Consider the following 24,140-nt stretch of genomic DNA (forward strand, 5'->3'; position numbering starts at 1 on the left):
ATGACTTCGGATTCGAGATTCGAGTCGGTTTGCCCTTTCGCATGCACATATTTGTCTGCATACTTTTAGGATGTTCCAGGTCAGATACCCCTACACTTTGGTCGATGCCAAGTCGGCTTGCGTGATTGTCGTGTCGTTGCTGCGTTCAAGCGCTTTCTTCTATGGCACGAGGGATCACTTTACTCAGATAGTCAGCAGACGTCGCGGGGCGGCGCAGGTCGAGGAAACTTGTCGACTGCTGGTGTTCTTATCGGTAGAGATTGGCTATGTAGATGCCATGAGATGGCAACAAGAAATCTGAATTCAATCTTGATGACACGAAGTCTTTATCTCTGCGCACATGGGTTCCAAAGTTACGTCCAGATGAGCAGATTGCGACGACGTGACGACGATGTGAAGTCGCAGGAGGAGAAGGAAGTGCGATCGTCGACGGATGTCACTGCCTCCGCTGTGGCTTCCGCCCGTTGCGCATATACAGATGTAACTCCGCTGCCTATTGGCGGTGTTTTAGATCCGCTCTCCCCAATATCGCTTGGCGCGGACCTGGATCCCAGACGTGCCTCGGCGAGAATGCGAACCAACGAATCGAGCTTGCGTTGACACTTTTGCGTGAGAGGAACCCCGCTGTTGGCCAGAGGTCGGTTGGTGATGCTTGTGCGGACAGTCGCAGGACTGTATGCAAGCGTCTGGAAGGGAGCAACAAGATGCGGCAGAACCGGCCTGCTGAGATGGACAACGACTGCAGGACAACGGCCTGCCTGTGGTGGCATCAACGCTGAGCAACAAGGACGAATACCACTTGTGCACCACCGCCCTGCATCAAGCTCCTCGTCGACGCGATGGAAAAGCCGTCAGGGAAGAGATGCATACGCACGAGAAGCCAAAGTCGCAGGCCTGAAGTCTCGCGCAGCATTCAAACTCCTGGAGATCAATGAGAAGTACAGGATCTTCCGCAAAGGAGATACGGTCGTTGACCTGGGCTTTGCGCCAGGCAGTTGGAGTCAGGTCGCCGTCAACAGAACCAGTCCAGGGGGAAGAGTCGTCGGAATAGACATCATACCCGCACAACCTCCTCGAGGCGCAAACGCTCTACAAGGCAACTTCCTCAGCGCTGAGATTCGCGAAGAAGTCCGCAAATTCGTCAGCGATCCCAATCGAGGCCGGGTCAGGAGCAGGACGATTGTTGAAGATGAGGTCACAGAGGAGGATCTACAAGAAGGGAATCGCGGGCTCGTGGAGCTGGAGAGACATGCGGCTCTGGAAGAGAAGAAGTTGAAACAAATACCGAAAGATGATATGAGCCAGAAGGAATTGGATCTCACAGAGGGACGAGTGGTCAATGTGGTGTTGAGTGACATGTCAGAACCCTGGCCTTTGGTGTCCTCTTCATGGATTCGGAGCGTGTCTAATCCGTATCTCAGGCTCATGAACACCAGCGGAATCGCAGCTCGAGATCATGGCGGTAGTATGGTAAGCACAAAGCCTTCAGACCTTCATCGAGCCTTCATCAATAACTAACTTGACCATCTAACAGGATCTCTGCATGGCAGCCCTAACATTCTGCTTGGACACCCTCGCAACAGGCGGAAACTTCATCTGCAAATTCTACACCGGATCCGAAGACCAAGCCATGGAACTCCGCCTCAAAAAGCTCTTCGAAAAGGTCCACCGTATCAAACCCGACTCCACTCGCAAAGAGAGCAAAGAAGCCTACTTCGTGGCCTTACGCCGCAAAGCCACTGCGAAGCGAGAAGAGGTTCTTGAGGAAGGCTGAACCGCTACCGTACCCTCGAAACGCCTCGCCAGACCCTAGAACTATAGTTCCCTCTTCGCTACCAACAACTGTGAACAAATACGACAGCAGGCTGAAGCGATGGAAGTACGAGTTTCCCCGGCTTGGTATCAACTATCGCTGCAAGCCATCGTATGAGGCTTTTTGTGTAGGCGAGGACATCATCCTTCGCTTCGACAACACGATCATCAACTTGGCGATGCAATCGCTTTGACCGGCAAAGACGGTAGAATAATCCATCTATCATACTTCCGAATGTGCATCTCTTGCACGAACGCCTTCGGCGCGCCACTGATGTCAAAGTGGCTGCCCGGCGTGGAAGGCCTTACCGCAAAGGAAGAAGCTACACTTTCCCAAAGAAGAGTAAAAGATAGTCGCCCGAAACCAGATCGGAACAACGTGAGATGGCATCATCGCTCAAAAAGCACATGGCGTCTGCGTGGCAGAAAGTGTCTCTTGATTGTCGGACACATTTAGCGTCCGCGTTACGTGAACTTGGCGACTTGCAGTTTCGATGAACAACTTCGAAATCGCTACGTTTGAGCTGGAAACTCCGGAAAACTAATAGAGAGTGATTAGAAGTCATTAAGGGCAGTGCCAAAATCCCCACCCCCCTGCAGAGGTTTCCTATAGGTGCAGAAAGGAAGTAACTATCAACTTGAGGTTTAAGATTTTGTGGCGTCACTTCCCGTGTCCGACAATCAAGACAAACTTGGCAGAAAGTAATATTTCCCGTATCGATGGTGGCTTGGCGAAGAACTACTGAACCAACGCCACGTCCAAATTCAAACAGTTTTCCCACCGCTCATGACTCTCAAAGTCATCGGCAGAGAGTCCGAAGATCTTCACGTGGCTTCGACCAAAAGAGACGCGATCGTTTCAAGCCATTCCTTCTACTGAACCTACACATCCCGATTTGATCAGCGTCTGGACTTCAACAAGAGAAGCCCTCTGTAACACCCACCGGGCTTGGCTACAGCCTCAATATTGAGCCCTTCGCTACACATCGAACTTCATTCTGACCTCGCTTACAGCGTTCGTTCGAGGAGAATCGTGAAACAGACAGATCTGATGAATGCAGTATCGACTGAGCCTAGGCTAGTGAGAAGCGACCTGACTGACTATCTGTTCAGAGATAGTAATGCCCCCTGACCATCTCTTTCACGACCAAAGAATGTTCTGCTTGGAGAATGAGCAGTCGCAGGTCCAACATTTCTCTCAATCTGCTCCTTCACGTTTCTGCTTCCAGGACTCTGACACCTCGGACTTCCCTCCCGCAATTCCTCAACTGTTCAGGCGGAGTCGAGCGTCAGCATCTCTTCAGAGTCGACTTCGGGAGACGGCGGTAGCTCATTCCCTCCAGCCCCTCCGCTCTCAAGCACCTTGCATCTCGCCGCAAGCCTCGTGATCTCTGCATCCTTTTCCGCAAGCTGCCTCCGATGACATTGCACAAGTTTGTCCACAATTGCTTCCTAAGCATTTTTCAACTTGAATAGTGGGTCCCAGTGGTCTGCTACTTGTAACACGGGGTCCATGCGAAACTCGGGGCTGACGTCGTCGTCCAACTTCTCGCTCCGACACTTTTCCATGGCCCGGGCATGTTCTCCGCAAAGTGTGAGAAGACTTGTGTTGTTTTGCTGGAAAATTGCCGCCCAATTATCGAGTTGTTGCGTCAGGTTTGCGTTGTTCTTCTCACTTTCCTGAAGGCGATGCTCGAGCCCAGGCGCTGCATTGTTGGACCGTTGAACCGCCTGTAGGATTATGTTGTTCTGATTGACCAGCTGCTCAAAGAGCTGTATAGAAACGCCGATAGCTCTTTGCTCGAGCCCGGCGCACTTGATCTGCAAGCTTTGTTTGACCTGCTCGAGGTTCTCGATCTGTGCACCTTGCTCCTGCGTGAGCCACGAATATCGTTTGCCTTGCAATTCGGTTTGCGTCCTCAACTCGTTGAGTTGTTTTTCGAGGTCCGAGATCCTTTCCGCTGGAGTCTGTTCGTTCTGACTAGCGATGCCGCGGTAGTGGCCTTGCATCGGATTTGCTTGGAATTGTCCATGTTGTTCTTGCATCGGCTGTGCTTGACTCTGTTGATGTTGACGCGGAGGTTGCAAAGTCAGTTGGAGCTGACCATGTTGGCCTGCGATCTCTTGCGCTGCATCTTGCAACGCCGCCCAGTCCTACTGCTCGTCCATGCTGCGAATCGTGGCGTTCGAAGTGATTGTTGAGATGGTGTTCTGCGATATTGATGACTGCTTGCAAACATTACTCGCAATAAGAAGAAAGAAACAGGGTCAGCTTGAGTCTCGGGCACACCTGCGCCATGGCAACCATTCTCAGACGCAACTACCTTCACTTTCTGCAGCTCCAGACTAAATGCACTCGCGTAATGGTCAAAGCTCTCGCCTCCCGCGTTAAGTCGATGCTTCTCTCGACCGGCCTTGCTCGTTGATCACTTCCACGTCCACCATTCTGTCAGCAGGTTGCGAAGGGCATAAAGTCAATGGCTGACTGGTGACAGCGTTTTATCCTTCAGTGTGATCTGAATATGTCGAAGCGTGTGTGAGCCATCGCGCTCGGTTTGTGTCCAGCAAGCATGTCTCCCAGTCCATGGTCTTCGAACATTCGACGCAACTCGACAACCGACTTGCCAACGACAACAGAGCTTCAGGGCAGCAAGCACTTTCTACAATTGTGCTCATGCCGGTCTCGAACAGAGCCATGATTTGTGTCCCGCCAAGCTTCCGGTCTCAAGTCATCGCGCCTGGAAGCTCAAATCAAACCAATATTCCTCATGTTGATTTCGATCTGAGCAGTCTGCTGTAGCCGTCGTCGCTGCTCGGGCGTCATATTCTGCTGCAGCTCATATGCCCGTATCCTAGCGTACCGATACTCTCGATGTCTCTCCAGCTCCCTGGCGTACTCGACTGAGATCTCGTCCCCACTGATGTCGCGCCTCACGGGGAGACGAAAGCCTATAGGGCTGAGTGCGCGAATGCCGGCCATCGAGTTGAGATCAACGTTCGGTGCTGACAGAGAATGATGTCTGATGATCCGCTCGAGTGCTCGGCGCTGACTACGCACTTGTCGCTCAGTAAGATGGAGGCCATTCGCAGCCAACGTGCGTTGCAGCTCCTGGACATCTGGCTCATCTCCATGTCCGAGCATGGTGACCACAGAAGTCGTCGACTCGTTCTGCTGTATCGTAGGCATAGCTTCGGCCGGGCGAGAAATGTGCCTTTCACGTGTAAGCTGCGCGCGTTCCACATCATCCGTCCAGTACCGCATCGCTTCTCTGGGCTGGGGTTGCGAAGCTCTCTGAGCCATGCGTCGGCGAAGACGATTTCGACGAATATGAGGAGAGGGGTCGAGCTACCAGATCTGTCAGTTCCCATCATCTTCGCTCCGAGATTGGCATAATTGAGACCTACATTCAGTCTGCAGTCCAGAATTCCGGCGCCGCACAGGCAATAAAGGAGTATCGCGCTGACCGCACAGTACACGAGGAGCATGCAGGCCGCCACGAAATACCAGTCGACACTGGGCTGAGAGCCCGAAGATGTCCCAGCGCTCGACACTTGTAATTCTGGTGGGGGCATCGTGCTAGTCGGAATCTGCGGTGTTGGGTGAGGGAAGGACATCGTTGTGTTGGCGGTCGCGGTGTTGGTTGGCCATGAAGTGAGTGGAATTGGCGTCAAGTACATGGTCGACATGGCTTTTCGCCGTTCACCAGTGGCGGTGTGCCCAATAACTTGAAGTGTGGCACGCGTTGTGGCTATGAGGCAAACGGCGAGAACTGCTGCAGCGGGTCGTTGCCGTTAGAGTTTCTGCAGGTAAGCGCGGGTGAATGTGAAGGCAGGAAGGAGCAGACAATAACCGTCACGTTAAGTCGACACTTCGCTAAATGTTAAAAGAGACTGTACGAACCATCTCGCTAGAAATCCTTGCTCGAAACCATTATTCGTGCTCGTATGCATATCTTCGCAGATGCTCGTCGTCCACGGCGTGAATTCCTAGGTAGAGACGCGAACAGATCACGACGATTCTGTCCATGGCAAGGAGAATGTGCCGACCCAGTCTTCGACCTCACGCCTGAGCTCCAAGATCTCGACGACCTCCTCGCCCTCTTTCACGTACTCCTTGAAAGCGTTGACGCTGCCTGGGTTCTTACGCCCGCTCTTCTCCGCAGCTTCCTTCGCCTTGGCGTCCACGCTCTTCGTGATGTTCACGGCTCGGTGGACGATATCCGCCACTCGCTTAAAGTCTGCAGCCTGGAATCCACGAGTTGTCATCGCTGGAGTACCCATGCGAAGACCTCCGGGCTTCAGGGCGCTCTTGTCGCCAGGTACGGTGTTCTTATTTGCTGCGCAGCCAACAAGCTCCAAGATACGCTCCACTCGTGCTCCGTCAATGGCCTTATCCTTCAGGTCGACCAGGACCAAGTGATTGTCGGTGCCACCGGAGACAATGTTGTAGCCCAGGCCACCAGATTCCTTGTCGCTACCGAGACGTTTCGCGAGGGCTTGGGCGTTCTCAAGCACCTGCTGTTGATACTCTTTGAACTCTGGCTGCTGTGCTTGATGCAGAGCGACCGCGAGAGCCGTGATAGTATGGTTGTGTGGTCCACCTTGATGTCCTGGGAACACCGAAGCATTGATGGGGTTCTCGAGGTCGTACAGCAGCTCTTTACCCTTTTTGTCCACACTTCGCACACCCTTTCGGAAGAAGATCATTGCTCCTCGAGGCCCTCTCAAACTCTTGTGCGTGGTGGTGGTAACAATGTCGGCGTAATCGAACGGCGAAGGTACAACACCTGCAGCGACAAGTCCTGAAATGTGGGCCATGTCTGCCAGCAAGTATGCGCCCACCTTGTCCGCGATCTTTCTGAATCTGTCGTAGTCGATCAATCTGCTATACGCGCTCGTTCCTGCAATGATGATCTTCGGTCGGTACAGCAATGCCTGCTCTTCAAGCTTGTCATAATCGATCAAGCCGGTGCTCTCGTCGAGTCGGTAGGGGAAGGTCTCAAAGTATTTGGAGATCATCGAGATCTTCTTGTTAGGTATTTGGTAGCCGTGAGAAAGGTGGCCGCCGTGTGGAAGGTCGAGGCCCATGATACGATCGTGGGTATTGAGGAGCGCTGAATAGGCGTAGAGGTTGGCAGGCGAGCCAGAAAGAGGCTGTACATTCACACCCCATTTGTCGTTCTCCAAGCGGAATGTTTGCAGAGCTCGGTTCTGGCACAGGATTTCCGCCTCGTCGATGAACTCATTTCCACCATAGTATCGTGCTCCCGGGTATCCTTCCGAGTACTTATTTTGCATCACACTTCCTAGCGCATCCAACACAGCCTGGCTCGTGAAGTTCTCTGAGGGGATCAGGTTGATGAAGTGTTTCTGCCGCCTCTTTTCCTTGCGAATAATCTCAAACACCGTCGAATCGGCCTCCTCGAGGTTTGCGGACAGCAGCTATACGATTTATTAGTCACGTTTGATGATTGGCAGGGCGCTGTATGCCTGCGAGAGAAGGAATGGCCGGGCATCTCCCACTCGGATCTGCCTCTAGACTCTGACCCAGCAGGTGAGGATGATTCGGCATGTTGCATACCTTTTGCTGTCCCTCTGTGGACAATGCCCGCCACGCTGGCGCATTTGCGAATGACTGGGTCGCTGCAGGACGCTTGCATGCGCGGCATAGTATACTTCCAGAGGACCTGGCAGATGTCCGAATGGAGGCCATGGCGGAGATACGTGACCTAGGGAAGCTGCATAAACCAGACGCGATCGATGTGTGGTATGCAGGCGAAGTCGAGCTCTTTCACATTCAAGAAAGCGGCTATTGCGGGGAGCTATAACAAGGGTACAGGCGGCTCACCACACATGAAGGATACAAGATTTCACTTGTGACGAACGATTGGGTAAAAGTGTTGGCCTCGCTGCAGCTCCAAGAGGCACTGTTGGAGATGTCTTGGGGATTGATTTGCCTCGTAGAGGATTTCTCGATTGCAAAGATGAGTCGGGCGTGCTATGGCCCAAAACAGCATGTGAAACCCCGATAGGCTTGCAACGAGTGTCTATCTTCCTCCGTGACAGCCGTCCAATGCATTCCCGCTCAGCTCGGTGTATAAAGACAAATTGGAGCGTTCTAGAGAGATGCATGGGCTGTGTGCGTTCTTCAATGTATCCAGGCGAGGCTGCTGGCAGAATGTTCCGGCCTACGATGAAATATCTGTCCGCGATGTCGGGCACTTTCGCAGTGTGCATGTCTCACCAGCAGAACGGGGTAACTAGCCGTATCACCTGCAGGAACAGCCATTGCTGGTTGTTCGCCGACAGAGCAGAGTCCGCGACCGCACGTGTTTGGCGGGCAGAGGGTCTCGCAGCCATTGCCGAGAGGGCAGCTTCTCGTTGAGAGCAGGCTGGAGAATGACACCATTTCACCCAAGCACGCCAGCGACGGCCAAAGAAGTGGTGGAAATTTGGAGGAGGCCGCGAAGGAGGCCGCTCGGTCGCCGGCCGCCCAGTGCAGGAGGCGCAAGTCACATCGCACAGCGTCGACGCGGCGAGTGCGAGGCTCGGTGCAGGCCATCGGTGAGTTTGGTGCGCCGTCCGTGGGCCGACATCTTTGTGCGCGCGTGGTCATATTGTTCTCGACATCCAGCTGCATTGCGCGAAACACGACTTCAGGAAGTGCCTCACTCAACCCTTGCCCCACGCATCCCCGCTAGGAACGGCAATTAGGCCAGCTGCAAAGACAATTTGTTGCTTCCACCTCGCCCTCCCCTCCAACCTCTCTTCCTCGACATTGGTCTGCTCTTGACATTCCTACATCCTCTCAAACACTCAATACACAGTCGTCGAAATGGCAACCAACGGAACCGCGCCTCACGCTGGCCCGTAAGTCCCCGCAAGAGAAATTCTGCTCAGTCCTGCTCAGCATATCTGCTGCTCCTCGACCTGCAACCACATAGCAGCACCCACTCGCAAGAGCGGCGCTGCCGGAGTGGCTTCGCAGAGCTCACCAGGACAAACTGGGCAGGATGCTGCCAATTGCTCCGAACCGCGCTGACAAGTTCTCAGAAAGGGCACCTTCCTCTTCACATCCGAGTCCGTCGGCCGTGGTCACCCAGACAAGATCGCTGATCAAGTCTCCGATGCCGTGCTCGATGCCTGCTTGGCCGAGGACCCCGCGTCCAAGGTAGCTTGCGAGACTGCCACCAAGACCGGTATGGTCATGGTCTTTGGCGAGATCACCACCAAGACCCGCCTCGACTACCAAAAGGTCATCCGCGAGGCCATAAAGGACATTGGCTACGATGACTCCGCCAAGGGCTTCGACTACAAGACTTGCAACGTGCTCGTTGCCATCGAAGAGCAGAGTCCCGATATCGCACAAGGTCTCCACTACGAGGAGGTCCTCGAGAAGCTCGGTGCTGGTGACCAGGGTATCATGTTCGGTTATGCCACCGACGAGACACCTGAGCTGCTGCCATTGACCATTCTCCTCGCACACAAGCTCAACTCCCGCATGGAGGAGGCCCGCAAGAGCGGCGAGCTGCCATGGCTCAGGCCTGACACCAAGACTCAAGTCACTGTTGAGTACGAGCACGACAACGGAGCTGTCGTTCCAAAGCGTGTCGACACCGTCGTCGTCTCTGCTCAGCATGCCGAGACCATCAGCACTGAGGAGCTCCGCAAGGAGATCCTCGAGAAGGTTATCAAGGTCGCTATCCCATCAAACCTTTTGGACGACAAGACCGTCTACCACGTAAGTATTGGATTTATGGCGTCAGCTGCATAATTTGGAAGCGAAAGCTAATCTATTCTAGATTCAACCTTCCGGACTCTTCATCATCGGTGGCCCACAGGGTGACGCCGGTCTCACCGGTCGTAAGATCATTGTCGACACCTACGGTGGCTGGGGTGCCCACGGAGGTGGTGCGTTCTCTGGCAAGGACTACAGCAAGGTCGACCGATCCGCTGCCTACCTCGCCCGATGGGTCGCCAAGTCCATTGTCAAGGCCGGCCTCGCTCGCCGTGCCCTCGTCCAGTTCTCGTATGCCATTGGTGTCGCCGAGCCTCTCTCCATCTTCGTCGAGACCTACGGTACCTCTACCAAGACCTCGGACGAGCTTGTCGCGATTGTTAGGAACAACTTCGACATGCGTCCTGGTGTTATTGTCCAGGAGCTCGACCTCGCTAAGCCAATCTACCGCGAGACGGCTAAGAACGGTCACTTCACCAACCAGAACTTCTCTTGGGAGAAGCCAAAGGCTCTCAAGTTCTAAGCAGCAGCAGCAGCAGAATTTGCGACCTGAACACAGAGCATGCACCCTTGTGGCGCAGCTTGCATAACATTCAGGCCCGAGAATAACAACTCGAAGCTCGGACAGAGACGGCGTTTTTGGCGGAAAACATATGGCGGGATTTATGTGTTACAATAGAGCAAAAAGTTTCACGGAGAGCGATGATACCCACAAGCCCTGCTCAGGCGATGGACGTTTTGACATTCAACATAGACCGACGGGCAGGCAGATGGCATCTGAGATTAGCGTAGGCGTTCAGGAGATGACTTCAACTACATCTCGAGGAGCGCGACACTATCAACAACGCGCTCGATAGGAACGAAATGGATTGCAATTTTGCAAAGCCATGCATTTGGATCTTCCTTTTCTTTTCTCCCAAGATCTTGCATTCCACGCGTGAGGTATGTTGCTGACTGTGTTTAGTGTCGAACTCTGAAGAACCCAAAATATTGCCCGATACGTACTCGCAAACTATTGATACAATGCATACGACTCCTGTCGATTTTGCCGGAAAACGTCTTAACACAAAAAACAGCAGAATCTCCGCGCTCGCAAATGCTCAAAATCATGCCCATCGCTATTCATACTCATTTCCATGTCCTCCCATCGCAGTACAGTACAGCACAGCAAAAGCACGCGCAAGAACGCCACAAATCAATTCCTCCAATTACACAAATCCTCATCCCGAGCACCTACTTTCCATCCCTCAACTCCTCCACAACTTCCTCCATCATCCTCGCCAATTCATCCGGCACGCTTGCAAAAGGTACATGATCAGCTTCGATTTTTCTGACTTTTGTATCTGGTCGAAAACGCTTCAATCGATCGATGTAGAAATCTTGTTCTGTTGGAACCATGGCTTGGTCTTTAAGGCAGCGGATATATGTGCATGGAAACGATTTCCAAAGGTCGTGTTTGGTGGGTGTCATGAATGATGAGGAGGCTTGAGGGACGATGTGGGAGACGAGGGAGGGGGTTAGAGTTGGTGGACAGGTGTTGTAGAGGGTTGGGATTGGGTTTAGGACGTGGCTGAGGGGGCCCTGGGAAGGGAGAAAGGAAGATGTTAGCTGGGGATTCGGGCTTGATGGAGGTGGGTGGTGGAAATTCTTACATCGATTTTCACCCATGATGCTCTTCCGCCCATTTTTGATGTTACCAGGCTTTGACCCGCTTCGGTTACGAAGGCGGATACGAAGACTATCCCGAGCAGTTTTCCTGTCGTGCCGGGTCTGGCGAGAGGTAAGTCTGCGAGAGCTTCGCAGCCTGGAATTGCGCCGTAGCTGTGGCAGACGAGTAAGACGTCTCGGCCTTCGAGGAGTTCGGTGGCGATTGTGTTGTGGAGAAGCTTAACGTCTGCATCGAAGCAGTTATCTGGAGGTGAAGGGCCTGAGCTCGATTGCTGTGGAACGAGAATTCTGTCGATTTTGGTGTGTTTCTGTACTGCTTCACTGAAGGTTTGATAGTGCCATGATGTGTGGAATGCGCCGTGAGCGACCACTATGCTTGTTTTGTTTGTGTTGTGCTTGACTGAGTCGCGTGAAGGCGAAGGGCTAGGTGATCGAATCTTGGAGCGTGGATCGATAGGGATTGCGGTGTCTTCCCATTCCGCAGCAGGACGTGATGCGAAGCAGTTGCACTTGCGTAGAAGGGCTTTGATCTTCTCCATCGTGTGTGGTGTGTCTTAGGATCGGCAATGCTAACTGATCAGGTTTCTCGCACGGACGGCAGAGACTTGCGGCACGACGTCTGTTGTGCTTGCTGCGTTTCACGCCTGCAACGCGATGTTGGAGGGACCGTTGACGAAGTGAAGTCTGTGTTGCTGCCCTGGAGGATGAAGTGGTGTCGTCTAGTCAAGTGGCTTGCTCAACTTGGACGCGTTTCGCGTGATCCTTCACTATCGACACACGTGGGCGCTGTGCCCCTCAATAATCGACGCAGTTGTTGCTCGTGCGTTCGCGCCGCGTGTGTCCTTCAGGAAGTCCAGGTTGGTCACGATCCTTCCTGAGGCGAGAGAGTGGTTGCGATCCTGCTTGCATTTAGGTGTGATGGTTTGAGTTTGATACCATCCCTGTTTTGGCAGTAGCTCAGGCAGTAGTAAGCTTTGGTATGCAGCAAGTAGGGGTAGCTGGGCTGCTTGCGTTTCTCATGATGAGCAGACGTCTGCTTTCATTTTATGCTCGGATCTCAGCGGACAGACGGAAGTCGTAGACGACACCGTCCTGCAACAGCGGCAAGCACGATGCTCGACCATGTGGAAGCGAAGGATCTGAACAAATCACTCCAAGTGAGGCGTAGATTGGGAAAGCCTTGTGCAATTTTCGTGCCTAACGAGCTTGCGAATTTTGGTAAGGCTGAGCAATTTGGGTAATCTTCTGTTGCCCTTGAATGGCAGCAGTCAGCGTCTTCGGAGAGCGTGTGATACCAATGGAGGGGCAGCTCCTCGTTTGGAACTTCCAGAAACGCCCGCGGCCGCAACAGTGAAACATCATCGCCATCGTTTGTGCGCTGTTGCACAAGGTAACGCAAGCCCGATCAAACCTGCAAGCAATATGGAGATCCGCGGGGCTGCAAAGATGACTGATCGCACGGGGCGTGCCAACAAGGCGGACTAGTTCGTTACGAGCAATGATTCGTCTCTGCAAGGCACCAAGGTAGCTGGCCAGGCGGTAGTCTTTTGTGGGGCTTGCAGAGTCGCAGTCGTCTTGGTGAAAGCCATCTTCAAGTCTGCAGATGGAAGATCGCGAGGGCTTGGCTCCAGGTTCGAAACATCAAACAAATCCGCTACACTGAGGTGCAGAACGTACACAGCAGAATGCGTCGCACCATGACAGAAGCGAGATATGCAACTGACAGATGCAGTATAACTCATTCACATGTCAAGTGCACAATCAAGCTATATCACGATTGCTCATGATCGGCATGCTGTAGCATAGCTGCAGGTGTCCGGGTGCCTGGTATTCACTGCATGGGCACTTCAGTGTTATCGTCGTCCGAATTTCGCTGCTGGTGGGGAGAGAGTGCTCTGGTTGTCTTCGCAGACCGCAAGCAGCTTGATGAAATGTGCGAAAATGGCTACAAGCATGTCGCCGAGTATGAGGGCCAGCAGAATGGCGGAGATTGAATCAGTGTCGCTTGTCAGAGAGGGCTCAGAGTCTGCATGAAACTCCGGATTCTGCTGTGGCAAGCCTGCTTCTCGTATCATGGCCGGTTTGCTCGCAGCTCATGCGTAGACACGCCTCGACGCGGTCCGAGCATGCCGTTGATGCGGTATGCCGGTCTACATGCCATAGGCGTCGGTATCCATGCTGCGGAAGGATCCAAGTTTGCGTTGGAAGCCGATTGGGTCTCATGCTGCCAATGTCAAACCCAACTTCGCGAAGACAGTGCAGTAATAAAACTGAATGCTTCTGTCAAGATCTGAATGAGCCCGATGTCGTACCTTAGAGCCAACGTCATTGACTAAGCAGGCAGCATACTGTCTGAAAGGCGTAAGGTCAATGTCTGTTTCCAAGTTAGCTCCGAGCAAAGCCCCAAGATGACATATCGCTTGGCAGACTGTGCTTCCCGCAACGCCCAAGTTTGGGGGTCATGGACTAAGGCAGTCGCGATCCCAACGGGAAACGTGCAGCGCATCGCTATATTTGTCGGGAGATTGCTTGGATGCCCACTTCTCCAGTCACTATATGGGCACGCAGCGCAAGCACTATCTTCTGCTGATGAATGCGTGTTTGGCACGGAGATAGACGGCCGAGAGGGGGCACGCACTTGGACCATCGGCAATTGCGCGTGGGCTGCGCGAGCAGGACAGTGATGGCGTCGGAGTCCGGTGTTTGGAGGGGACGTTGGGACTTAGCAATCGCTGTATTCCGCGGAAAATACCTCAGACGAAGCAGCGCAGCAGAGTGATGAAAGGCGCGTGGTCCAGGCGGCGGCGCTGCGAGCGGTTGCCACAGCGCGCAATCGTCAGAGACGTCGCGCTGACACCAGGACTGAGGTCATCGGAGGTGATTTGTATACAGCCGAGTATCTGGCGTGAATGCCGCCGAGGAGCGCAGTCAGTCGGTCAGTCGTCAGCGGGCGGAAGGCGTCGTCGGCAACGGCGGAGGGGTGAGAGTAGCGAGGGCAGAGTCGCAGCGAGGGCAGCAGATTCCCTCTCCCACGCGTGCACCAGACAGTGCATAGACCGATCATCACCATTCCCCTTCGCATATCCGCCGGCGGGAGGTGTTTGCTGCGCTGCTCCAGCTTATGTTACTCAGCGCCTGCTAATCGTCTCCGACACGTCCCGTGCAGCGCAAAGAGCAAAGGCGCGCCCCACCACGCAGGGCTCATGACATCCTCACCCTCAACAGCCAAAACTTCTGGCTTGCTTTCTTCCGCTACTACAACTACCACTTCGCAACTGCGAGTTGACTCCATCTCTCAACATCTACACCCCACCAACTCTGCGAACATGTCTGGACAAGTGGAAGCTGTGTGAGTCTGCCCTCCAAACCTGCCCGCCCATCCTGATGTCACCCGCCTGCCCCTCACCAAAAGATTTTATCCTCCCGGAACATTGCTCACTGCGGCTCTGCGAGCACTGCAAGGAACATGCGTAATCAGACTCCGCCGCAGCTGCTCTCGCATGCCAATGGCACAATCTCCGCACGCATTGCTCTCGCAGACTGCGCGAGCTGCCTTCACTTCTGGAGCTCGCATACCCAATCTCCCGCAGCTCAAACCAATTCATCCGGACATGGCTGACTGTGACTCTACAGCGGCGACTTCGGTCTCATTGGCCTCGCGGTCATGGGCCAGAACCTGATCCTCAACGCTGCCGACCACGGCTTCACCGTCGTCGCTTTCAACCGCACCGTCGCTAAGGTTGATCGCTTCCTCGACAATGAGGCCAAGGGAAAGAGCATTGTGGGAGCACACAGCATGGAAGAATTCGTGGCCAAGCTGAAGAAGCCACGCCGCATGATGCTTCTCGTCATGGCCGGTCAGCCAGTCGACGACTTCATTGAGAACCTGTTGAAGAGCGGCATTGAGGAGGGCGACATCATTATCGATGGTGGTAACTCCCACTTCCCAGACACCAACCGCCGAACCAAGTACCTTGCATCCAAGGGCATTCGCTTCGTTGGATCCGGTGTGTCTGGTGGTGAGGAGGGTGCCCGTTATGGACCTTCCATCATGCCTGGTGGAAACGAGGAGGCCTGGCCATACATCAAGGATGTCCTCCAGAGCATCTCTGCCAAGTCTGATGGCGAGGCTTGCTGCCAATGGGTCGGTGACGAGGGTGCTGGTCACTACGTCAAGATGGTGCACAACGGTATCGAGTACGGTGACATGCAGCTGATTTGCGAGGTGAGCATGACGGAAAGCATAATTGGAGATTGTACGTGCTGACAAAATGCAGGCCTACGACATCATGAAGCGTGGTCTTGGCATGAGCGGCAAGGAGATGGCCGACGTCTTCGCAGAATGGAACAAGGGCGTCCTCGACTCATTCCTCATCGAGATCACCCGCGATATCCTCTACTTCAACGACGATGATGGAACAACACTTGTCGAGAAGATCCTCGATGCTGCTGGACAGAAGGGAACTGGCAAGTGGACTGCCATTAACGCCCTCGACATGGGTCAGCCAGTGACACTCATTGGTGAGGCTGTGTTCGCGCGATGCTTGTCCTCGCTCAAGGGCGAGCGAACTCGCGCCAGCGAGAAGCTCACTGGCCCAACACCAAACTTCACTGGTGACCGGGCACAATTCCTGAAGAACCTCGAGCAAGCTCTTTACGCCTCGAAGATCATTTCATACGCACAGGGCTTCATGCTCATGCAGAGCGTAAGTCCGAGCCTGCTGTTAGTAGCTGAATCTCAACTGACCCAGTATTACAGGCTGCCAAGGAATACGGCTGGAAGCTCCAGAAGCCAGAGATCGCCCTCATGTGGCGCGGTGGCTGCATTATCCGCTCCGTCTTCTTGAAGGACATTACCAAGGCATACCGCTCGAACCCAGACCTCGAGAACTTGCTCTTTGACGACTTCTTCAACAAGGCTATTCACAACGCACAAGAAGGCTGGAGAGACGTCGTCTCCAAGGGCGCTCTCTGGGGTATTCCAACTCCAGCATTCTCCACCGCTCTTTCCTTCTTCGATGGCTTCAGGACAAAGGACCTCCCAGCCAACCTCCTCCAGGCCCAGCGTGACTACTTCGGTGCTCACACTTTCCGCATCAAGCCAGAGCACGCCAGCGAGAAGTACCCAGAGGGCAAGGATATCCACGTGAACTGGACCGGCCGCGGAGGTAACGTTTCCGCGTCGACGTACAATGCTTAGATATCTTCATGACCAGCGCGTGTGTTGCTATGAATGCCAGCGAAACCAACTTTTCCCATGCGGCCACCCTGTTTGGCGCCGCTTCCCTCCGACTGTCAGGACATTTAGCCAGAAGCGGCGTCTTGTATGAAACAAGTGGTTGGGTCGACAGAAAAGTATAAATCATCATGGATAGAATGAGGCCAATTACAATGAAAGCGAAATGTTCGACGACTCAAATGCTGTGTTTCTTCCCCGCCTACCGACTCTACGCATGCTTCTTCTGATCCTCCTCTACCCCCTTCATCACCCAGTTACTATGATGCTTCGCATAGTCCTCCGCCCCCTCCTTCGTCTTCATCGCCTCCTTCATCTCAAACTTATCCGGCACATCACACCCCCTCTTCACCGCCTCCCTCTTCTGAATCGTCTCCAACCACCTCTGCAACGCCTCAAAACTCTTCGTCTCCACCCCCGCCCATTCCGCCCAATTGACCCAACTAAAACAACAAATATCGGCAATCGTATATTTCCCTCCTACAATCCACAACCCCTCTCCTTTCTTTTCTTGTTCAGCTAGACGATCATTGAGAACTTGATAGAGACGCTTGGTTTCGGTTTGGTAGCGGGTTATAGCGTAGGGGATTTTGGTGGGGGCGTAGCGGTAGAAGTGGTTTGCTTGGCCTTGCATGGGGCCTATGCCGGATTGCATCCAGATTAGCCAGTTGAGGAGTTGGTAGTGTTCTGGGGAGGTTGGGGGAAAGGAGAGGGTGTGGGAGGGGTCGTAGGTGGAGGTTAGGTAGAGTTGGATTGAGGCGCCTTCGAAGAGGGTTTGTGGGGTGGAGGGGTTTGTGGTGTCGATTAGGGCGGGGATGCGGCCGTTTGCTGGTGGGGGAGAGTGAGCGATTAGCTGGTTTCTATTGAGGCGGAAGAAGCGGAGGGATGAAGAGGGTTTGGATCGCTTGCTGGGGCAAGAGTTGTCGGGATTGAAGCCGTTCAGCATGCCCCTCGGGTAGGTATTGCCATTGTCATCAACAGTCAAGAAACTGGGCATAGAGATGTCCTCATCCATCGACAGCCCATTGCTCGCCATCTCTTTCGCTCTTTTTGAATGTACTCTTAGCAAACGAGACTTACGATTAATCTTCAAAAACCACTCCTCTTTCTGTTGATTCTTCGCAATCTCAATCTTGTGGACATTGTACTTTAGCCCAAGTTCTTCCAATGTGATGCTGATCTTCTGGCCATTGGGCGTGCCCGCAGTATATCTATTTCTTAATGTCAGTATCTGGTGTTGATTGTGTTTGTGGCTGAAACTCACAGGTCAATGTTGGTCTCCTGGGTAGACATGATTCTGCTGTTTTGGATAATGCGTTCTTGCTGTCCGATGTTACTACATCGAAGCTCTTTATTTTGTGTCGTCTCTTCGTGATACGTCATATGACGGCTTGAGCTGCAACGCGGAAGCTGTAAGGCTAGCTAGATTTCTTTCGAGCATTGATTGACTGCAATCCGGTGTGTTGTCAGCATTGCTTCCAGTGATTGTGTAATGAAACATGAGACGAATCAACTCATGTCCTCTCCAGCGCCCAAAAACTGCGCAGTCAACATTAGACTATCGGCGATAGTACTCAATAATGTACAAAGAGCTGCTTCTTTTCAACGCAGCATTCATCTAGACATTCCTTCGTCTCTCCGCATCACCACTCATTGGTATCGACTCCTTTTCAAAATCCACCATGCGTAGAATTTCACTCTTAGAACGACCTTCGCCGGGCACTATCGCCACGCTTCTAGCTGACGACGTCCGCTTCCATCTCGCCTCCGCCTTCCTGCTTAACGCCGAATTCTTCCTTCACACCGTTACCGTTTGTCTGACCTGGTAGGATGAGCTCCTCAGGCCCGTCTTCCTTCTTGAAGTCTGCAAATCTCTCTGCCTTGTCGCCGGGCGTCCAGACTTTATCCTCAAATTTTCCTCGCTTCTGGCCAGCTTCGTGTTTGTACGGGCAGTTCTGGTTCAGGCATGGGTTGTACCGGCACACAATCGTACTGTGTCCAAAAGTGCAGCCAGGGGTGGTGCAGTCTCCGCCGTTTTTGCATGGCCTCACATTTGGATGTGTGAAAGGGCATTGCGCGTTTTGGCAGTTGGGGTAGAACTTGCATGGCACCGGGATAGCACCAGGCTTCGCGCTGGCCGGGCTGGGATGGCGAGCGGTGCAACTCTTGTTTGTGCACTTGCCAGCGTAGGAGCACGTGGCTGTCATGTCGAGGGTAGGAACGGTCTCCAACGTTGTCCTTGGACCGCGATGCGCAAATCCGCAACCAGGGTTTGTGCATGAGAGATCGAATCGGCATGGACTCGAGAATTTGCCGCCGCCATTTTCGTCTCCGTCCAGATCCATGCCATCAGCTCCGCCAGCGTGAGGCCCGCTGGGTAGCGCACCGTCAGGCATCTTGCCATCCACTGCGTGTAGTGTAGGTGCTTGTTGCTGTCCACCTCTGCCGCCACGAGCACCTCCACGAGTACCTCTCCCGCGAGCGCCTCCTCGACCGCCATTTGGGCCAGCGCCGCCGTTCGGAATGGCTTGCAACATCTGCTGGAACATATTCGCCTGCATTTCCATCATTTGCATGAACTGCATCTGCTGTTGCGAGTCCACGCCAGGTGCTGCGCCCATCATTCCCATGCCATTTTGTGGGCCGCCACGTCCGCCGTTCAGCATTCGACCGACACCGCGTGCGATACTGTGTTTCGGTCCTCGGGGTGCTGCGTCTCGTGAGGAATGTGAGTTGATCCTGCCTGCCCCGACACCAGCTGCACCTTTTATCCTTCGAAGGTTATCAGGAAGCTCCGATCGGTCGAGGTTGCGATTGAGCTGGTTAAGCATGCGGCCGCCCCGCCCTCTCTGAGGACCGGAGCCGTTGCGCATCGATCGTGGACCTGTGGGTCTGTATTGGGTTAGTTGCTGATATGGTTGCTGTATACCCCAGGGCCGCGGCTGTCGCATGTAGCGATTGCCGTGGAACTGGTTGAAATGAGAAAAGTTGACATACGGTGCTTCCGCTGGTGATGCTGAGTCCTCCATCATAGCATCACCGGAAGTTGATTGTTGCGCTTGTTCCTGATGCGCGCCATTGTTCTCGGTCTGCTGTGCTTGCTGCTGCTGAGGCTGCGTGATTGTCTGCACTTGGTCAAAGAGCCACTTCGTGAAATCGATGACTTCGGGGTTGTCGTCGCCAATCGCCAGCAGATCAGTGCCCAGCTCTGCTTGCACGCCTTGCGCGTCTCTGCCGTTAACAATCATCATTGTCACGTACTCGGCGAGTGTCATGTCGTTCTCATCGGTGACCCAGCCATTCTCCATGAGCTTCGGCTGGATCGCATTTTGGAGCTGCTGGGCATGGTCGCTGCCAGCATCGACCACTGCGGAGGCCATGATAGGGGTGGTGGTGGGTGTTGTGTTGACCGGCGGGAGAAGAATGAGGGCGGAGCCTCGAAGGCCGTGTTTTTAAAAGCGCGCGCCCGCTGGTTGCTGCGTGTGTGTCTGCGGTGAATGCGCGCTGTGTGTGTGACGGTGAAGACCGGTGGCGGATGGTGTGCGCTGCAATGTGGTGGAGATTGGGAAGTGCAGCGAAAAGTTGTCGGTTCTGTCGATGTCTTGGATCACGTCGCGTGGGTTTGACGCTGCTGCTGCTTGCGGCCGCCACTGACAGACGGGCACCCCTGTTCCGGCGGCTTAGTCAGCCACTTAGAAAGTTTCTGGGAAGCATCAAAGAATTGTTCCGCGCGTGCGCTGCATTGAGTACGGCGACTGCAGCTAATACAATGGCGAAGTCAAAGCAGGCCAAAGCAGTCAATTCGCACGATGTTATTCAGCAGCCGACGCCGCCAGCGCAGGACTATGACGAGAGCGAAGATGTGGAAATGAGCGACGAATCTGAGGCCGAGATCGTGGTGGATGGCGAGCCTGAGAAAGATGAGACGGAAGAAGAGCTCGAGCGATTGGTCTTCGGCGACAGCACCGCCTTTCGGGATGGACTACGAGACTTTGATCCAGAGGCTGAGGACGAAAACATTGCCGATTACGATGCGACAACGGGACTCGAAGGTCTGGACGATGCTCAAGTAGGTCAGACATATCTGTGGACGTATGAAGCTGGTTGACTCACCTTGCACCAGCTCTTCTTCACCGATACAGGCGATGATTCGTTACGGGCTCCTGCACAGGATGAACACAGCGACCGCGACGAGACATTACATTCGATACAGCCTGCAGCGTGGGACGACAGTGACGATGAACGGACTTTGGTCTCACTGGCATCGGTGCCACGACTGCGGAAGCTGAGGAACACTGAGGCTGAAGATGTGGTCACTGGCAAAGAATACAGCAGAAGATTGAGAAAGCAGTTTGAATTGCTGAATCCAACACCACAGTGGGCACAGACTGCACTGCAGAGGCCAGCGAAGAAGAAGCGACGCACCTCAGACTATGTTGGGTCAGACGAGGATGTCTCTGAGAACGACATGGACATTGATGGAGATCTACCCTCCACTGCACCTCTGGACCAACTGCTACAGGACGCCGCGTCCTTGGTACGACAAGCAGGACCAGGAGCTGGCAAGAAGCGCAAGATCCGACCCGAAGTTATCGACATACAGCGACAGAAGGATATTCCTGGAGTGCAGCCTAGTGCCATCACTTCATTGTCTTTCCACCCCACGTTACCTCTGCTACTCTCCTCTGGCCCGTCCTCAACACTCTACCTCCATCATCTTGCGAACTCGCCGCCCGCGCCATCGCCGAACCCACTTCTCACCAGCCTGCACGTTCGAGGGTCTCAGCTTACCACAACCGCTTTCCATCCTCACGACTCTCGCATATTCCTCTCCGCACGCCGAAAGTACTTCCATGTCTGGAACCTCAACACTGGTCAAGTTGAGAAGATCACGCGAGTCTACGGCCAGCAGCATGAGCAAAAGAGCATGGAGCATTTTAAGCTGTCTCCAGATGGGCGGTATATGGCACTTCAGGGCTCAACGAAGAAAGGTGGTGGTATCATTAATCTACTGGATGCTACAACACTGCAATGGGTGACGCAGGTGCGAATCGAAGCTCGAGGAGGGATAGCGGATTTCGCATGGTGGCGAGACAGCCGAGGACTGTGCATAGCAGGGAAGAACGGCGAGGTCAGCGAATGGAATCTGTCCGAACAACGAGTTGTGGCCCGATGGCAAGACGAAGGTGCTGTGGGCACGACGACACTCGCGCTCGGCGGGCATCATGAGGTGTCTAAGGGGCTCATTGGAACTGATCGCTGGATAGCTGTTGGCAGCAGTTCCGGTATCGTGAACGTATACGACCGACGAGTATGGCTGGGAGACTCTCCGAAGAGTGTACGAGAGATCCCTGCGACGCCGAAGCCAACACGAGCTTTGGATCACCTTACCACGCCGACATCACATTTGGCATTTTCGCCTGATGGCCAGATTCTTGCAATGGCATCAAAATGGAAGCGAGATGCAATGAGACTTGTACATCTACCCAGCTGTACAGTGTTCAGAAACTGGCCAACGAGCCAGACACCGCTCGGACGAATTACTGGCGTAGCTTTTGCAGATGGCGGCGTGGTGCAGGGTTCAGACGCACACAGTGTGCTCGCTGTGGCCAACGAGCAGGGTAAGATTCGAGTTTGGGAGATTAGGTAGTAGTTCGTGCCAATCGAGCCCATCTTCTTCTTCCCATATCTTTATCCACGGTTTTTGGGAGTTTCTAATTCTTTCTTCCTTTGAGCGAGTGGTTGTCTTCTCTGATCATCGCCTGATCCTACTCTCCAGTCAACTCCACCAGCCACAAAGTCGTTGAAAGCCATCTGAATGTTCTCATCTCATATATTGTGAGAACACACAACTCACTGCTCAAAAGAACTCTCTCCATCTTTGGTATCGATGTCCTTTTGGTCCACCTTGCTGACTTTTGCTGCGCGGGGACCCATGTTCAAGTGTTGGACGAATTTGTCGAGGTTGGAGGATGAGCCTTGGGCTTCTCCGACCACCTGGCGAAGGTGTCAGTATCAATGCTCTCTGATCATAGACACGGCATTGCGAGCGGATCCAGGGTGGAGTGAAGATGGATTCGACCTACAGTTCCATCACTTGCGTTCTTGACGTATCCTGTCACACTGAGGGATTGAGCTTTTTCGGCTGTGAAGGAGCTGAATGATTGTCAGTGTGTCATTCGTCTTGAGTGCTATCACAGTGTACCGGAAGTTCACGCCTTGGACTGTGCCTTCGACTTTGAAGGAGATCTATAGGCATTGTCAGCAATGGCTCGTTCCCAAATGGCTAGCTGGTGAAATGCTACATACTCGTTTCGACATGCTGATGAAGCTTGTTGAGAAGTATCGCATACGGTGGTGCTGTCAGTGGAATTGGGATTGTTTCTGCTTTGCAATGTTTGAAGCATGGAATTATTTGGATGTTCCTCAATGTTCAATGTTCAAGTTCAAATGTTGTTTAGTACATGTAAGTGCCATCGATATGACGTACATATGCAGGGTGCAGATGCGTGCAGCAGGAGCAACGACTGGAGCTCATATTTGGCTGCAAACAGCTTCGACCTGAATATTACAGAACGTCTTATACATCATGCTCATCTAAGACCCGTCCTGATCCGCCAACGGAAGCACCAGGCTTTCAAGGAATTGTTGATATAATCTAAATTCACCACGCGCGGATCAAAGTTTTCGTATTCTGCTCTACTGGCAAATCTCTCATAGTTCGGCCGATTCACACATTGATTCGTATACCATTGACGGAGATGAGCTGCGTCAGGACCATCGGGTGTAGAGAACGACTTCTATATGAGGTTAACAAGTAATGCACGAACATGCCGTAGCCACATACCTTCAGGCGTTCCCATCCGTAAACGCCTCCGCAGTCTTCTGCGACCGGGTGGCCCTTCGCTTCGAGGCATACGACTTCTTGTCCTGGCCGATCAGGATGGACCGTTTGCATGTCAGAGAACTCCTCATCATCTGTTGTGCCCAGAAAAGTAATGTCGTGCTCCCAGCCGTCTTCCATGTCATATTCGTACTCTATTGTCGCCGGAGGTTCTGGCCAGATGCGACTGCCACCGAATACCTGATTCAGCCTTCGTGTCTTACTGCTCTTGCACATCGGCTCGCCCTCAACCCGCATGTCATTCATCTCCTCTGGATCCTCATACAAAAACTCTTTCGGTCGGTAGTAGCCTGGCGTAAAACGCTCGTTAGGATCCCGCTTCCCAAAGAGCGAGAACGAGTACAAGTGGCAATCTGCCCAACCGAATGCATACTGCAGAATGCCGTGCAGCTGATGAAACGTGATCGTTGTTGGGACGCGCAGTGTTCGCTCGACTGGAGGATCATCGATGTATCGGAGCTTGACATGCAGTAGGTACGCTGGCTCGGTGAGTGTTCGCTGCAGCATTAGTTCTTCTTGCATCATCCGGTATGCAGCACGCTGACTGGTGCTTTTCTTGCCCCGAAACTGCTGGATGGAGCCATCATCAACCGTGACATCAGACCAATCCATGTTACCAGCGCTCGATGCATGCACAGCGAAGTATAGACTGGCCGATGGTGACGACGCTGATGAGAAGGATGACAAGAGTAAGGCCTTAGACCCCTGTGCATCATCTCATTGCCTCCTAGAAGCCTAATGTCTGGCTCCATGAGGGCGTAAGTGTATTTCAACATCATCGC

The 24,140-nt window shown here is 53.5% G+C and overlaps 11 protein-coding genes across 11 annotated transcripts; 4 read left to right on the top strand and 7 right to left on the bottom strand.

The window, feature by feature from the left end:
* Window positions 1-648: 648 nt before the first annotated feature.
* RHO25_012062 (uncharacterized protein) lies at window positions 649-1,774 on the top strand (the record flags this gene model as incomplete). Its single annotated transcript, XM_023603467.2, has 3 exons — window positions 649-1,358; window positions 1,422-1,470; window positions 1,535-1,774. 3 exons carry the CDS (start codon window positions 649-651, stop codon window positions 1,772-1,774), a joined length of 999 nt encoding a protein of 332 aa, XP_023454313.1.
* Window positions 1,775-3,264: 1,490 nt separating this feature from the next.
* RHO25_012063 (uncharacterized protein) lies at window positions 3,265-3,858 on the bottom strand (the record flags this gene model as incomplete). Its single annotated transcript, XM_023603468.1, has 1 exon — window positions 3,265-3,858. The coding sequence occupies one exon, from the start codon at window positions 3,856-3,858 to the stop codon at window positions 3,265-3,267; it is 594 nt and encodes a 197-aa protein (XP_023454311.1).
* A 700-nt stretch (window positions 3,859-4,558) lies between these two features.
* Window positions 4,559-5,499, bottom strand: RHO25_012064 (uncharacterized protein; the record flags this gene model as incomplete). The annotated part of the gene is made up of 2 exons (XM_023603469.2): window positions 4,559-5,158; window positions 5,218-5,499. 2 exons carry the CDS (start codon window positions 5,497-5,499, stop codon window positions 4,559-4,561), a joined length of 882 nt encoding a protein of 293 aa, XP_023454310.1.
* A 321-nt stretch (window positions 5,500-5,820) lies between these two features.
* On the bottom strand, window positions 5,821-7,525 carry CBS2 (Cytochrome B translational activator protein cbs2; the record flags this gene model as incomplete). The annotated part of the gene is made up of 2 exons (XM_023603470.2): window positions 5,821-7,254; window positions 7,394-7,525. 2 exons carry the CDS (start codon window positions 7,523-7,525, stop codon window positions 5,821-5,823), a joined length of 1,566 nt encoding a protein of 521 aa, XP_023454309.1.
* Window positions 7,526-8,647: 1,122 nt separating this feature from the next.
* ETH1 (S-adenosylmethionine synthase) lies at window positions 8,648-10,073 on the top strand (the record flags this gene model as incomplete). The annotated part of the gene is made up of 3 exons (XM_023603471.2): window positions 8,648-8,682; window positions 8,866-9,553; window positions 9,615-10,073. The coding sequence occupies 3 exons, from the start codon at window positions 8,648-8,650 to the stop codon at window positions 10,071-10,073; spliced, it is 1,182 nt and encodes a 393-aa protein (XP_023454349.1).
* A 710-nt stretch (window positions 10,074-10,783) lies between these two features.
* RHO25_012067 (uncharacterized protein) lies at window positions 10,784-11,757 on the bottom strand (the record flags this gene model as incomplete). The annotated part of the gene is made up of 2 exons (XM_023603472.2): window positions 10,784-11,131; window positions 11,203-11,757. The coding sequence occupies 2 exons, from the start codon at window positions 11,755-11,757 to the stop codon at window positions 10,784-10,786; spliced, it is 903 nt and encodes a 300-aa protein (XP_023454348.1).
* A 2,787-nt stretch (window positions 11,758-14,544) lies between these two features.
* Window positions 14,545-16,418, top strand: GND1 (phosphogluconate dehydrogenase (decarboxylating) gnd1; the record flags this gene model as incomplete). Its single annotated transcript, XM_023603473.2, has 4 exons — window positions 14,545-14,567; window positions 14,852-15,443; window positions 15,496-15,924; window positions 15,978-16,418. The coding sequence occupies 4 exons, from the start codon at window positions 14,545-14,547 to the stop codon at window positions 16,416-16,418; spliced, it is 1,485 nt and encodes a 494-aa protein (XP_023454700.2).
* A 247-nt stretch (window positions 16,419-16,665) lies between these two features.
* Window positions 16,666-17,837, bottom strand: RHO25_012069 (uncharacterized protein; the record flags this gene model as incomplete). Its single annotated transcript, XM_023603474.2, has 3 exons — window positions 16,666-17,282; window positions 17,535-17,665; window positions 17,719-17,837. The coding sequence occupies 3 exons, from the start codon at window positions 17,835-17,837 to the stop codon at window positions 16,666-16,668; spliced, it is 867 nt and encodes a 288-aa protein (XP_023454701.1).
* A 353-nt stretch (window positions 17,838-18,190) lies between these two features.
* RHO25_012070 (uncharacterized protein) lies at window positions 18,191-19,834 on the bottom strand (the record flags this gene model as incomplete). The annotated part of the gene is made up of 2 exons (XM_023603475.2): window positions 18,191-19,346; window positions 19,452-19,834. The coding sequence occupies 2 exons, from the start codon at window positions 19,832-19,834 to the stop codon at window positions 18,191-18,193; spliced, it is 1,539 nt and encodes a 512-aa protein (XP_023454698.1).
* Window positions 19,835-20,223: 389 nt separating this feature from the next.
* RHO25_012071 (uncharacterized protein) lies at window positions 20,224-22,104 on the top strand (the record flags this gene model as incomplete). Its single annotated transcript, XM_023603476.2, has 2 exons — window positions 20,224-20,523; window positions 20,578-22,104. The coding sequence occupies 2 exons, from the start codon at window positions 20,224-20,226 to the stop codon at window positions 22,102-22,104; spliced, it is 1,827 nt and encodes a 608-aa protein (XP_023454699.1).
* Window positions 22,105-22,307: 203 nt separating this feature from the next.
* On the bottom strand, window positions 22,308-23,970 carry RHO25_012072 (uncharacterized protein; the record flags this gene model as incomplete). The annotated part of the gene is made up of 5 exons (XM_065603483.1): window positions 22,308-22,451; window positions 22,541-22,610; window positions 22,660-22,703; window positions 23,123-23,254; window positions 23,302-23,970. 5 exons carry the CDS (start codon window positions 23,968-23,970, stop codon window positions 22,308-22,310), a joined length of 1,059 nt encoding a protein of 352 aa, XP_065459555.1.
* Between the last annotated feature and the right edge of the window lie 170 nt (window positions 23,971-24,140).

Source organism: Cercospora beticola, chromosome 8 (assembly GCF_033473495.1).
Source record: "Cercospora beticola chromosome 8, complete sequence".
Lineage (NCBI taxonomy): Eukaryota > Fungi > Ascomycota > Dothideomycetes > Mycosphaerellales > Mycosphaerellaceae > Cercospora > Cercospora beticola.